Source organism: Oryctolagus cuniculus, chromosome 2 (genome assembly GCF_051225735.1).
Source record: "Oryctolagus cuniculus isolate XC-2025 breed Fujian yellow rabbit chromosome 2, ASM5122573v1, whole genome shotgun sequence".
Taxonomy (NCBI): Eukaryota; Metazoa; Chordata; class Mammalia; order Lagomorpha; family Leporidae; genus Oryctolagus; species Oryctolagus cuniculus.
Window position 1 is genome coordinate 122,731,207 of NC_142868.1, and position 14,707 is coordinate 122,745,913.

The 14,707-nt window shown below is 40.9% G+C and overlaps 1 protein-coding gene across 4 annotated transcripts in view; it reads right to left on the reverse strand.

Moving 5' to 3' along the window:
• The window catches only part of KCMF1 (potassium channel modulatory factor 1), an 86,248-nt gene that overhangs the window by 20,092 nt on the left and 51,449 nt on the right, over window positions 1–14,707 (reverse strand). For all 4 annotated transcript variants that reach the window (XM_051842704.3, XM_089326204.1, XM_051842705.3 and 1 more), the window contains 2 exons: window positions 8,210–8,377; window positions 3,833–3,972 (listed from right to left, as the gene is read on the reverse strand). In XM_051842704.3, the coding sequence (XP_051698664.1) occupies window positions 3,833–3,972; window positions 8,210–8,377 (308 nt within the window). Of the gene's footprint in view, window positions 1–3,832; window positions 3,973–8,209; window positions 8,378–14,707 lie in introns of those variants that run through there.

Consider the following 14,707-nt stretch of genomic DNA (forward strand, 5'->3'; position numbering starts at 1 on the left):
TGCAGGAAACATGGGTGGGCGGGGTGGCAAAGCAAGACAGCAAACTGAGCATTTAGGAAGGAGAATGTTCAGAACAGAAAAGGAGATACAGTAAGTTGTTAATCCCTCACCAGAATGACATGAGTTGCTCTTGAACTTCATAAAAAAAATGTTTGATTCACCATAACTGGTGAACCACAGTAGGGTGTGAGGCTGTGCTTGGACACTGATATCTGTGAATCACCTGGGTACTGACATACAAAAGCTGGCAACATGTGTGTGTGTGTGTGTGTGTGTGTGTGTTTTTTTTTTACAGGCAGAGTAGACAGTGAGAGAGAAAGAGAGAAAGGTCTTCCTTTTGCCGTTGGTTCACCCTCCAACAGCTGGTGCACTGCGGCCGCCACACCGCGCTGATCCAATGGCAGGAGCCAGGTACTTATCCTGGTCTCCCATGGGGTGCAGGGCCCAAGCACTTGGGCCATCCTCCACTGCACTCCCTGGCCACAGCAGAGAGGGCTGGCCTGGAAGAGGGGCAACCGGGACAGAATCCGCCGCCCCGACCAGGACTAGAATCTGGGGTGCTGGCACCGCAAGGCAGAGGATTAGCCTAGTGAGCTGCGGCGCCAGCCAGCATGTTTTACGTATAAGCATGCTTCAAAAACTTTGCGGAAAATGATGGGCATTTGGCACAATGTTTAAAGTGCCACTATAGTTGCCCACATCCCACAGAGTACCTGAGTTTGAGTCCTGGCTCTGCTTCCTGGTAATGTGTATTCTGGAAGGCAGCAGGTGATGGGCCAAGAACTGGCAACCCTGGCACCCATGTAGGAGAGCTGTACTGAATTTCTAGCTCCTTGCTTTAGCCTGGCCTTGTCCTGGCTACTGTGCACTGAATCAGCAGAAACGAAATCTCTTTGCCTTCCAAATAAGATAGAAAAATTATATATATAGTTTATACACACACACACACACGTAAAATGGACATTTACCATAAACTTTTTGAAGAGTTCTTGTATACACAAACAGGCATTTGAAACACTTAACAACTGGTATGGCATGGGAACCAATCCTTCAGAATGGACAACAGTCAGTAAACCACACTGTGTACTAGCAAGATGCTAGCCCTAGCTCTAAGACACAGGATTCATGTGATTCAAAGAAGAAAAATCCCTTTCCAGCTTTTATTAAAGATTCTTGTGTGCTTGCTATTTCTCAGGTTGAAATGTCTGGGTGTGTTATGGGTGGGAACAGAGGTAGATGTGGTATTCATGCAAAGACAAGGTTAACAAGGAGGGAGAAATCCTCAAACTATTCCACAAAATCAATATGAAAAACCAGAATGGCAACTGCCTCGGGCTATGGATCAGAAGCCTAAGAACTTAATGAAGGCATACAACCGAACACAACTACAGAAGACAGGCCACAAAACCATTTGGAAAGGCAATTTTCAAACTCTGTATCAGGTATTGAGGAAGCAGAAAAATTCTGACATCTATTCTCGTGGAAAAAAAATAGGCAATGCTGCTAGGGGTTGAGTTCTATTTCATAAAACTAAGTAAAGTGGGGCAGCAATTGTGATGCAGCAGGTTAAGCTGCCAGCTGGGATGTGTGTATCCCCTGTCAAGAGTGCTGGTTCAAGTACCAGCTACTCCTCCATTAAAAAAAAAAGTTATTTTTTGAAAGAGTGACAGAGTAAGGGAGAAGTGTTAGTTCTTCCATCTGCTGGTTCACTTCCCAAATAGCTATAACAAATGGGGTGAGGGATTCCACTTCAGGTCTCCCAAATGGGGGGGGGGGAGATGGAGACAGAGGAAAGGGAGAGGGAGGAGAGAGGGGGAGGGAGAGGGAGAGAGAGGAGTGGGGAAGGAAAGAGGAGAGGCGAAAGAGGCGGAGGGAGAGGGGGAGGGAAAGGGAGGTATCTTCTAGCCACTGGTTTACCCCCCAAATGGCCCCAACAGCCAGGGCTGGGCCAGGTCTAAGAACTCTATTCCAGATTTCCTAAGTGGGTAGTAGCAGGAACTCAGGTACCCAAGCCGTCACCTGCTGTTTCCCAGGCACACTACTAGAAAGATGGATCAGAAGGGGAGCACTCAATATGGGGTGCAGGTGTCCCACACAGCAGCTCAGCCTGCTGTGCCACAACCATGCTGTGGCTACTACTCTTCTGATCCAGTTTCTTACTAATGCATGCTGGGGGAGTCAGAGGAGTTTCAGGCTCCTGGCTTTGGCCTGGGCTAGCCCTGGCTGTTGTGGGCATTTGGGGAGTGAACCCCACAGACAGAGGATCTGTCTCTGACACTTTGCCTTTTTAGGCAAATGGGAGAGAGATACCTTCCATCTGTTGGTTCACTTCCCAAAGGGCCCCAATAGCCAGTCTGAGCCAGGCTAAACCAGAAACCAGGAACTCCATCTGGGTCTCCCACATAGGTGGCAGGGGTCCAAGCAATTGGGCCATCCTCCACTGCCTTCCCTGGCACATTAGCAGGGAGCTGAATTGGAAGCAAAGCAGCCAGGATTTAATGATTTTAAGAATGCTTAATTCACAAGGGAGATTTCTTCCTCCACTCTTTGTTTTAATGTATCTAGGTAAATCAAGTGCCCAAACTTAACAAAAATTAAATCAAAGATAAATGATCCAAACAACCAGGATGATATGAAATTGAATTGGGATATGTGGGACTATACCAAATAAAAAGAACTTTCCAGAATAAAAAACAAACTAAGAAGAGTGGTAAACATGATGGTAGTGATCAGAGGTTCTCCTGGGTTTAAGATGAGAACTCTCCTGAGCTATTAGTAAAATCTGGCTCAAGGATTACATAAAGCAAGCTTACCAACTGTTTAAATCTTAGAACAATGTAACATCACACTAGCAGTGTCAATGGGAATGAAGGAAGATTTGTATTACTTATGACTGCAAAAGCAGAGCTGTAGCAGAGTTACAGAGACTCTAGAACCTAGAGAGACTTTGGCTGACTTTAGATACCTGCTGCTGCTGCTACTTACTAGCTGCATGTCCTTGAACATGATGCTACTTTATTTTTTCTGGATTTCAGTTGATTTGTTTTAAGTACATTTAGGGGCTTATTAGTTGACACATGTACAATTGTTTTTGTGTCAAAGTTCTCCAAATTCATTATTATAGTTCCATACAGAATCTTCACTTTACCTATTATTACCAATGGTAAAGAGGTATGGGAGAGAATCTTTTGGGTGGACTTTATCATTTCTTGAAGTTGGATGCATGCTGACTCAGATGTCAAGTAAACAATCCAAAAAGTTTTCAAGTAAGACTGTGCATTATTCTGGATCCTTGGCTTTTAGCCACTGGAAAAGATCAGGGAAGGAAGAACTTCGGGGGACCTCAGGGCCTTGACCTAGGAAGCAAGAGATTTGACCTGATAAAAACCAAGAAAGGTCAGGGATAGGCTACAATGAGATGTGGCAATGGATTACTACTTAATATATGACCAAAATTAAAAAATCTTCTCATAGAAGAAAAATCAAGAAGATAGCAATAGCAAGAATACAATAAAAAGGTGTGCTGCAGGGGTGTCCTCTTAACTTTTTCACAACATATTTAATGAAAGTTCTTCAAATTTGTTCAAGATTCCATGCTGTGCTCTTAGTCATAAGGCAAAAAAGGCTAGTGTGGACAAATAAAGGGCATTCTTCTAGTATAAATGCAGCCTCCAAGAATTGTAAAATTTGCTATATAACATCATTTTAATAATGATTTTGCAAACAATATCAGTATACTGAGCAGAAGACTGATGGTAGTGACCTAGCTTGATTAGTGTTAGGAATAATGTACTTGACCACAGCAGTTTAGACACGAGGCTGCTTCACTTACCACCTCTGTCGATGTTTCTGCATGTTCAGAAGTAACATGTTCTTGAAGAGATGTCTCCGTATAGCCCATTTTTCCACAATAGGGACAAGTAAAAGACTGTGGCTGCTCTACAGAGAAAGCTTCCCCACCATAGTACAAATCTGAAAAAATAAAGTGCAATTGCATTGAGAAATAATTATTTTCAGTTTTTATAAAAATGTAATAATATGGTCAACAATGTAAAGTAAAAAGCATGCCTGAAGATTCCGCCAATAATCTCACTGTCAAGGAGTGCTTAGGTGCCTCTCTGTTTACATTTGTAACATCTTTATTCTCACAATGATTCCATGGCATTTGCCAAAACTCTTTACCCAGATAGCTGCTATAGGCTTAAGAGAAAACAACATAAACAACTGTACTCCCTTTATTTAACTTTGAAGCATCACTCATTTCATTTCTGGCTCTAATTCTACTGTAATTTATTTTTTCCTGAATAAACTGTATACACTGCTATCAACAGAAAGAGTCAGCAGAGCGCACCACATACAAGGTCACAGTGCTCAGAGGGAACAAGAAATGAACACGAGCAACATGCCAACACCCAGGTGCAGCGATTTGTGCACAGAACACCCTGTTCTCAGAGTAGGAAGGACCCTCACAATCAGTTTTTGCAGATGCTAACTTGAATGGGCACTACCACAACACACTCTGCCAAACTGGGCAACTAAAGAACTAATCTTATGGGGAAGAATTAGCTCACCTTGTTAGCACAGCACAGGGATTAACTCTATTTTTCTCTATGGGCAACGTAAGGGAAAATGAAACTGCAAGAATAGTCAAAGTGCTATGTTGCTTCACTACAAAGAATTATTTGACCCTTTAAAATGAAACAAATTCCAAATTTTTGGAGCACATGATCAACTTTTATGTAAAAAAAAAAGTGTTTACAATACAATAGATTTTAGAGATTAAACTATCTTAAAAGTATTTGCCATCACAAATAAGTTAACTATTATATGCACAAGGCCTGTCATGTAGACTTTGGGCTAGGTGGTGATACACATACAAAGAAGAGCTGGAGGAGGACTTGGCCTAGCAGTTACAATGCCACTTGAGATTTCTGCAGCCCATCTCCAAGTGACTGCCTTCCAGGCCTAGCTCTGCTACCAATTCCAGCTTTCTGCGAATGCATTTCCCTGGAGGCAGCAAAGGACAGCTCAAGAAGTTGGGTCCCTGCCACCTACCATGGAGGTCCAGACTGAGTGCCTGCCTCCTGGATTCAGCCTTGGTCACTGCAGGCACATGGGGAATGAACCAATGGAAGGAGGTTTTTTCCATCTCTTTCAAATAAACTAAATATATATATATTTTTAAATTTAAATTAAAAAATTAAATTAAAAAAATGTATGCATATATTTAGTTTAAAAAGAACAGAACCTCCTCGGTTGGTAAAGAACGTCAACCAAAGACTCACAGCTAACATCATACTGGTGAACGACTGGATGCTTTTCCCCTCAGAAAGGAGTAAGACAAACCTGTCTACTCTTGCCACTTCTATTTAGTATTTTACTGGAGGATCTACCCACAGTAAATGAAAGACACTCAGATGGGAAGGAAGTAAGATGATTTCTGTTTACAGATGACATGACCTTGTATACAGAAAATGCAGAAAATCCTAAGGAATCCACTGAAAAGCTATCAGAAATAATAAACAAGGTCAGCAACATTACAGGGTGCAAGATTCATACACAAAAATTGTTTTTCTGTATCCTTGCAACAAATATTCCAAGAATACAATTTTAAAATTTCATTTACAACAGCAAAAAGAATAAAATACTTAGGAATACATTTAAAGAAAGAAATCAAAACTTACACTATGACTTTGTCAAAAAAATTTAAAGAAGATGTAAATAAATGAAAAGATATTCCATGTTCATTGATCAGTGGATTTAATATTAAGATGGTGATACTCTCCAAACTATTATACAGATTCAATACAATCCCTATCAAAATCCCAGCTGGCTTCTTTGCAGAGATTGACAAAATGATCCTAAAATTCACACAGAAACTCAAGGGACCCAGAACACCCAAAATAATCATGAGAAAGGATACAGCTGGAAGACACACACTTCTTAACTTCAAGGCTTGCTACAAAGCTAAAGAAATCAAGACAGTCTAGTACTTAGATAAAGACGGAAATAAAGATTAGTAGAATTGATTCAGAGTCCAAAAATAAACCTTATGGTCAACTTATTTTCAATAAAGAGTATCAAGACGATTCATTGGCTGAAAAAGTCTTTAACAAACATATCCATGTGCAAAAGATAAAGTCAGTCCTCTACCTCACACTATATATAAAAATTAATTTTTAAAAAAATTTTTAGGGACTGGTACTGCGGCTGCCTGTAGTGCTGGCATCCCATATGCGTGCCGGTTTGAGTCCTGGCTGCTTCACTTCTGATCCAGCTCTCTGCTGTAGCCTGGAAAAGCAGTGGAGGACGGACCAAGTCCTTGGGCCCCTGTACCCTGTGGGAGACCTGGAGAAGGTTCCTGGCTCTTGGCTTTGGATTGGCACAGCTCCACCCGTTGTGGCCAATAGGGGAGTGAACCAGCGGATGGAAGCTCTCTCTCTCTGGCTCTCCTTCTCTCTGTAATTCTGACTTTCTAATAAATAAATAAATCTTTAAAAAGTTTTAAAAAATTAATTTATTTACTTGAAAGTCAGAGTTACAGAGGTCTTCCATCTGTTGGTTCACTCCCCAAATGGCTGCAAATGACCAGCGCTGGGCCAGGCAGAAACCAGGAGTTTCATCAGGGTCTCAAGCACTTGGGCCATCTACAGCTACTTTCTCAGCACCTGCACATTAGCAGGGAGCTACATCAGAAGTGTAGCAGCCAGGACTTGAATTCATAGCTATATGGGATGTTTGCACTGCAGGTGGCAACTTAACCTGCTATGCCACAATGCTGGTCAATTCCAAATGGAACAAGAGCTACATGTAAGAGATAAAACTATAAAAATCATAAAATACCATATAGGCTTAACTCATGACCTTGAGTTAGGCAGTGCTCTTCTGTGTATGATACCCAAAAATCATGAAAATGGAAACTTAGATATATTCTATTATCCTGACATTATTGTTACTGTTGTACAGCAAGTAAAGCTGCTGCTTGTGATGCTGGCATCCCATGTCATAGCACCTGTTCAGGTCCTGGCTGCTCCCCTGCTAATGTGCCTGGGAAAGCAGCAGAAGACAGTCCAAACATGTAGTCTCCTGCCACTCGGATGAGCTCCAGGTTCCTCGCTTCAGCCTGGCACAGCCCAGGCTACTGCCACCATTTGGGCAGTGAACCAGCGAATGCAAGAACCTCTGTCTCTCACTCTCTATTATTCTGCCTTTTAAACAAAAAAACTTTAAAAACTTCAACATTATCAAACTTTTGTGTTTCAAAGTACACTAACCAAAAAATGAAAAGGACAACCCACAGAATGGGAGAAAAATTTTGTAATTATCTGATAAACAACTTATAAGGAAAATATATGAAGAAATATTATAATTCAATAATTAAGATGCCTCATCCATTTAAAAAGTGAGGCAAATGATCTGAACAGACATTTCTCTAAAGCAGAAATACAAATGGCTTATAAGCATAAGATGCTTAACATCATTTGCCATCAGAGAAATGCATATCAAAATCCCTCAAGATTCCACTTCACATCTAACTAGCATTGCCGTAACCAAAAAAACTGTGACAAGTGTTGGCTACATAAGAAATGATAGCCTGGAATACAGATATTTCTTACAGACTCCCAATGTCCTCTAACCCATGGTAGAAATGATCTGCTTTCTATAACCAGAGCAAGAACAGTTTGACATTTTTTTTTAAAGATTCATTTATTTATTTAAAGGGCAGAGTTACAGAAAGAGAGACAGAGAGCAAGATCTTCCACCTGCTGGTTCACTCCCCAGATGGTTGCAACAGCTGGAATTGGGCCTATCTGAAGCCAAGAATTCCCTCCAGGTCTCCCATGAGAGTGCAGGGGCCCAAGGACCTGGGCCATCTCTGCTGCTTTCCCAGGAAATTAGCAGAGAGCTGGATAGGAAGTGGAGCAGCTGGGACTCGAACCAGAGTCCACATGGGAAGCCAGCACCAACACTGCAGGCAGTGGCTTTACCCTGCTATACCATAGTGCCAGTCAACTTTACTTGTTCTTTATCGAGGCAATCTTCTGTTTCTCATCATTGTGTATATTCTGGAATGGCTTCATAAACAAGTAAACTGATTAAGGGACAGAGTTGCTTAGAATAGAAAAGCAAGATTCATTGCATTTTTAATAAACTTTTAACCTTGCGTATGCCATTGGGTATAGCTTTAGAATTTTCCTCTAATACTTACCAAAATCTACCCTTGTTAATATGCACTGCATTGGGTGGTCAGTTGTATGTCTTGTTGTCGTTGCACCACTTTCATAACAAGATGCACAAAGATCGTAATCGTAGCAAATTAAACACTTGTATCTGCGACCTCGAAAGTTTCCTTTTAAACATGCATCACAGCTGACACCTATGAAAAAAGAATTATCTTTAATTAGTCATTTCATTTTTGTAAATGTGTAAGGTGCTCATCTAACCCCGTATCCTTTTCAAAATGACTAGCAACGACATATGAAATGATAAGGGAATTTCCAGCAGTATGGTACATTTGTTGCTCTGATTCATATTCCTAATGTAAATTAACTTACAATGTTACAATGTAAAAGCCCCTTTAAAAATGTTTTGCTAAGTTAGCAAAGTGGAAACATTAGGTGGCTTTTATACTGAGGGCATTTATTAAAGTAGGTAAGAATCCAGGCTTAGACATCCACAGTATGGCAGGGCAAGCACAGCAGCACGGCCAAGGCCCACCAAAGGTGGGGTGTTTAACAAGAGTTTCCTCATGAGGCTGAGACCTAAAGTGCCCTCAATGTGGCATGAGCTAGAAATTTCAAGGGATTATAAAAAGTACCCTGTTAATCCCCCTCAACCCTGAGGGGGAGGGGCAAAATAACAAAGAAATCTGTAAAAGTTATAATCATAAACGCTCTTACAGGCTGATAGCCCAATTTCTACCCAATGGTCCAAAAACCTTGGGTCAACAATTTGGTTTAGAGTGTTCTTAAATTAGTTTACCCACCAAGAATCTGGCCAACATAAACTTAAAAGGAATGATTTCCATTTAAATCATAAAATATACAAAAAAGCACCACCAAAGAGTTAGCAGAATCAGACTGTAAGAGTTCCTATCAGAACAGGATACAAGTAACAATTCCCAATAGGTTAAAAGAAATAAAAGAGAAGTTCGAACAAGGCAACCAGCAGATCCAAAAATGAACTAATCAATTTCTAGATTTCAAAAAATATGTAGCAAAAATTGAACTATAAAAAATCATGCCATTTAGGATTCCACCTATATTAGTCACATTCATAAAGCTGAATAGCAGTTACCAGGGGCTGGGAAAAGCAGAATTGAGTTACCACTTAATGGATACAGTTTTCAGTTTGAGATGACAGAAAAATCCTGGAGCTGGATGGTGGTGATAGAGGACAAAGATATGAATGTACTTAATGCCACTGAATTACACACTCAGAAAGCATTAAAATGGTGAACTTTCACTTATGTATCTTCTATAAAAAATGTTATTTGCAACAGCATTTTTAAAAAGTGTCTATGAACAAATCTAACCAAAGACTTAGAAAAATGTATTCAAAGACATTAAAAAATATTCAGGGGCCAGCGCTGTGGCATAGGGGGTAAAGCTGCTGTCTACAGTGCTGGTAACCCATATGGGCACCAGTTTTAAGTCCTGGCTGCTCCACTTCTGATCCAGCTCTGTGCTATGGCCTCGGAAAGGAGTAGAAGATGGCCTAATTCTTTGGGCCCCTGCACCCACGTGGGAAACTTGGCTCCTGGTTTCGGATTAGCCCAGCTCCGGCCATTGTGGCCAATTGGGGAGTGAACCAGCAGATGAAAGCCCTCTCTCTCTCTCTCTCTCTCTCTGTAACTTTTACAAGTAAATAAATAAATCTTTAAAAAACAATTTAAAAAATCCAGATTCATGGACTACTAGGTTCTTAATAAAGGACAAATTATTATTATTATTTTTAAAGATTTTATTTATTAATCTGACAGAGCTACAGAGAGAGGGAGGGAGGGAGGGAGGGAGAGAGAGAGAGAAAGGACTTCCCTCCACTGGTTCACTCTCCAAATGGCCGTAACAGCCGGAGCTGCGCTGATCTGAAGCCAGGAGTCAGGTGCTTCCTTCCTGGTCTCCCATGTGGGTGCAGGGCCCAAGGACTTGGGCCATCCTCCACTGCCTTCGCAGGCCATAGCAGAGAGCTGGATTGGAAGAGGAGCAGTGGGACTAGAACCAGCGCCCATATGGGATGCTGGCGCCGCTGGCGGAGGATTAACCTAGTGTGCCATGGCGCTGGCCCCCAAGGATCAATTCTTAAGTTGATCCATGAATTAATATAGTTCTAATTAAAATCACAAAGTAATTTTCATAGAACAAGCTGACTCAAATTTCTCCACAAGTTACAAGAACAGTCAAGACACTCCTGAAGAAAAAGATGGAGGGACTTATTTAACATTATCAAGAGCTACAGTAACAAATACAATGTAAGCTGCAGTGATTAAGATAGAATGTATTTGTACGAAACAAAATGACCTATGCAATACAATAGAAAGAGCAGTAACAGAAAGTGCTGAAAATTTTCATGACATCAGGGTCACTACAGATCAGCAGGGAAAAGAGGGACTAGACAATAACTGGTATCTACAGGTGATAATCCACATGTAGGAAAAGCAGAATTAGATCTCTTCCCTATATCCTATACACAAAAGTCAACTCCAGATAGGTTAAAGACAAATGTAAAAGAAAAATTAAAAACTCTCTAGAGAACAGAGGGAAATATTTTCATGAGCTCAGATTATAAAGCATTTTTAAATCTCCCTTTGCCTCAAACATACAGTCTAAGCCACTAAAAGAAATACAACCACATTAAAATGAAGACTTTCCTCCCAGCTTTTAGCACCTTGGAGTGACTGAGAAGATGAGGCTCAGAAACTAGTGATATGTACAACACACATGGCAAGCAAAGCTGGCATTCAGAATACATTAGGACATCTGCCATATCAATAAGAAAATGGGCAATCATATCAATGGGCATTATAGAGAATATAAAACACAAATGGCCAATAAATTGAAGAAAAAACAATCTCATCTGTCATCAAAGAAGTGCAGATAAAGCCATCATGAACTATCATTTTATCATTTTACATCTACCGGTTTGGCAGAAAACTGTAAGTCTTATGATATCAAGTACTAATGGAGATAAAGAGCAACAGAAACACTCATTCCTTGCTGGTGAAGTGTACATTAGAACATCACTGAAAAATCTGTTCACATTCTAGCCTAATTAAACACATATACTTCCTGGGGTGGGCATCTGGCCTGGCAGTTAGGACATACTATGTTCCACAGAGTACATGGGTTCAATTCCTGGCTCTTGTTCCTGATTTTTTGTCATTTTGTTAAAGATTTGTTTTTATTTATTTGAAAGGCAGAGTTACAGTGTGTGGGGGGGTATCTCATTCACTGGTTAACTTCCCAAATGTTGGCAACGGCCAGGGCTATGCCAGGCCAAAGCCAGGAGCCCAGAGTCTTCCAGGTTTCTCACCTGGGTACAGGAAGCTAGATGAGAAGTGGAGTAGCTGGGATTCCAATTGGCACCCATAAAGGATGCTGGTGTCACAGGTGCCAGCTTAACTGCAATACTACAATGCTGGAACCTCTGGTTCCTGATTTTCTAATTGAGGCAGTGGTGATGGCTCAAATGACCAGATTCCCGCCTACCATGAGGGAGGCCTGGATTGAGCTTCCAGCTCCTGGTTTTGGCCTGTGGCACTGTGGGCATTTAGGAAGTGAAGCAGCAGCTGGGAACTCTTAAATTAAAAACAGAAATAAAACAAAAGTCTCCAGCTGTTAAATTTTTTTCCCCAAACAAACATGCATGCTTCTTATGACACTACAAGTCTACTCAATTAAATTTCCTGAGCAATCTTCTGTTCGTGGACCAGAAGAAAAGAACAATGTTGACAGAATTTTTTTTGTAACTGGGAAACAAACTGTTAATGACCTAAAGCCTTGTCAACAGTTCATATTCATAGAATGAATAGAAAAAGAAAAAACAAAATGAATGAGTCATACCATGGGGGAGAACCATCTAGGAGACTCAGGTAAGTGAAAGGAAGTCTCAAGAGAACACACATAGTATTCGAAAACAATAATAATCCAGTTTAAGTAATCAAACATGCAGTGAGACTATAAATAGGAAATAAGGAACTGACAAATTTTTGATCAGTGGTTCCCTGAGGAAGATAAGGGGGGTAGAGGTGGGCTAAGAGATCCTTAGGGATCTTAAAAATTAACTTTCTTTTTATATGTAGCAAAGGGAATGTGTTCGTTTCAAATATTCTCATACACTCTATGTATACATAAAACTTCCTTTCTTCCAACCAAGAAAGTGGGGGAAAAAAAAAAAAGAAGCAGGGACTGTTTACAATACAACCAATGGGCTGTCAGTTCAAAATAGAAAACCATCCACATTTAGTTTTGGCAGATTACAGACCCTCAGTGTTTGCTGAATGAGTATTAAAAAAAAAAAAAAAAAGCATGGGATTTTTTGTTTCTTGATCAGTTTCTTTATCTATCAAGATGTGGAACTTATGAATATGATGGGTCAACTGTGTATAATTTTATTTCAGTAATACTCACAGCCTTGGGAAGGACATTTGGCCTAGTAATTAAGATGTCAATTGAGATGCTCATGTCCCATATTCATGATTCAATGCTTGGCTCTAGTTCCTGACCAGCTTCCTGCTAACAAAGACCCTGGGAGGCAGTGGTGATGGTCAAGTAGTTGGTTTCCTGCACCCACATGGGAGACCTGGACTGTGTCCCCAGCTCCCAGTTTCTACCTGGCCTACTTCCTGTCTTTGTGGGCATTTGGTGGAGGTACCACCGATGGGAACTGTTTCTCTGCCCCTCAAATAAATAAAAAGAAGTTTTAAAAATATACAGACCCGGGGCCAGCACTGTGGTGCAGTGGGTTAATGCCCTGGCCTGAGATGCTGGCATCCCATATGGGATCCAGCTTTCTGCTATGGCCTGGGAAAGCAGTAGAAGAAGGCCCAAGTCCTTGGGCCCCTGCACCCACGTAGGAGACCTGGAAGAAGCTCCCTGGCTCCTGCCTTTGGATCGGCGCAGCTCCGGCTGTTGCGGCCAATTGGGGAGTGAACCAGCAGATTGAAGACCTTTCTCTCTGCCTCTCCTCTCTCTGTGTAACTCTGACTTTCAAATAAATAAATAAATCTTTGAAAAAATTATACAGACCCTTTGAAATTAGTTCTCAAAATATTCTTTAAGTTTTCCAAAGTAACATTGAGATTCCACCAAATTACGAGAGTCAAATGATGGCATCAAGGCAGAAATTTTTCAGCAAATTCAGCAGATAGTGATGACCTAGTAAGTAATATGTTCTAGGTGTTGGGGATCAGCACTGAACAAAACAAAGCCCCTCCCCCCCCAACATTTTGGTGGGTAAAGACAAGAATAAAAACAAAGTTACAGGGGCTGGTGTGCTTGCAGTGTCGGCATCCCTATGGGTGCCTATTTGAGTCTGGCTGCTCTACTTCTGATCCAGCTCTTTGCTATGGCCTGGGAAAGCAGTAGAAGATGGCCCAAGTCTTTGGGCCCCTGCACCCATGTGGGAGACCTGGAAGAAGCTCCTGGCTCCTGGCTTTGGATCGGCACACCTCAGGCCATTTGCAGCCAATTGGGGAATGAACTAGCAGATGGAAGACCTCTCTCTCTCTCTCTCTCTGCCTCTCCTTCTCTGTGTAACTCTGACTTTCAAATAAATAAATAAATCTTTAAAAAAAGTTACAAAACATGTTAGAAAATTAAGTGCTACTAAGAAAATTAAACGGAGGATAAACAGTTGACAAAAAAAAAAAAAAAAAAAAAAAAAAGAAAAAAACTTCACTGAGAAAGAAAATGTGAGCCAGGAAAGATGGAAGGCTTCAAAACTAAACTACTTAAAATTAGCTTCCAAGTATAAGAATGTTCTAAGCATAACAGTAAAAAGTATGGACAGAAATAAATGGGGGGAGTCTTCAAAAAATTCATGGAAAATGCATATTATGAAAAAACTACACGTATTTAAATTCTTTAAGAGCAAAATAACTTTTAAATGGTTAATTCCATCTTCCATGAACTTTTGGAAGTAACTTCATATTTATCTGAATTCACAAATCAAAGTTTAATACGACTGGGTTACAACAACCTTGACAAGCAGACGTAGTGTGAACTTAGGTGCAGGGAAGTGAACTCAGCTCTGAACCCTAACTATGGGTGTGGTCTGACATCAGTCTAGCCAGCCTTCTCTTTGGTGGTGGGCTGCTGACTGGCAGTGCAAAGAAGTCCTGGACTGAGCACAGCAATCCTGCCAAACGCCGCATCATTTTCAGTAGGAAGATGCTGGCGGTGCTTTCCCCTTGTCTGCTATTCTAATTCAAAGCTCTCTAAATGGTTCATGTGAAGGGTGGGAATGGTGGTCTCAGGCTTCACTTCTAATACAGTTAGATCCTTTATGTTGACCCTTTATGGATAAGAAGTCAGGGAAGCAAAAATGTCATAAATGTTCTTCATAGCCTGCTATCTTTTCTCACTGTTTTGCTAAAAGCTCTGTCCTCTGATTTCCTTTTATCATCATAAACTTGTTAAGTCAATATCTAACTTTATGGAAGGTTTCATACCACCTCTCATCTGAAAGTAGCTCTAAGTCTCTACAT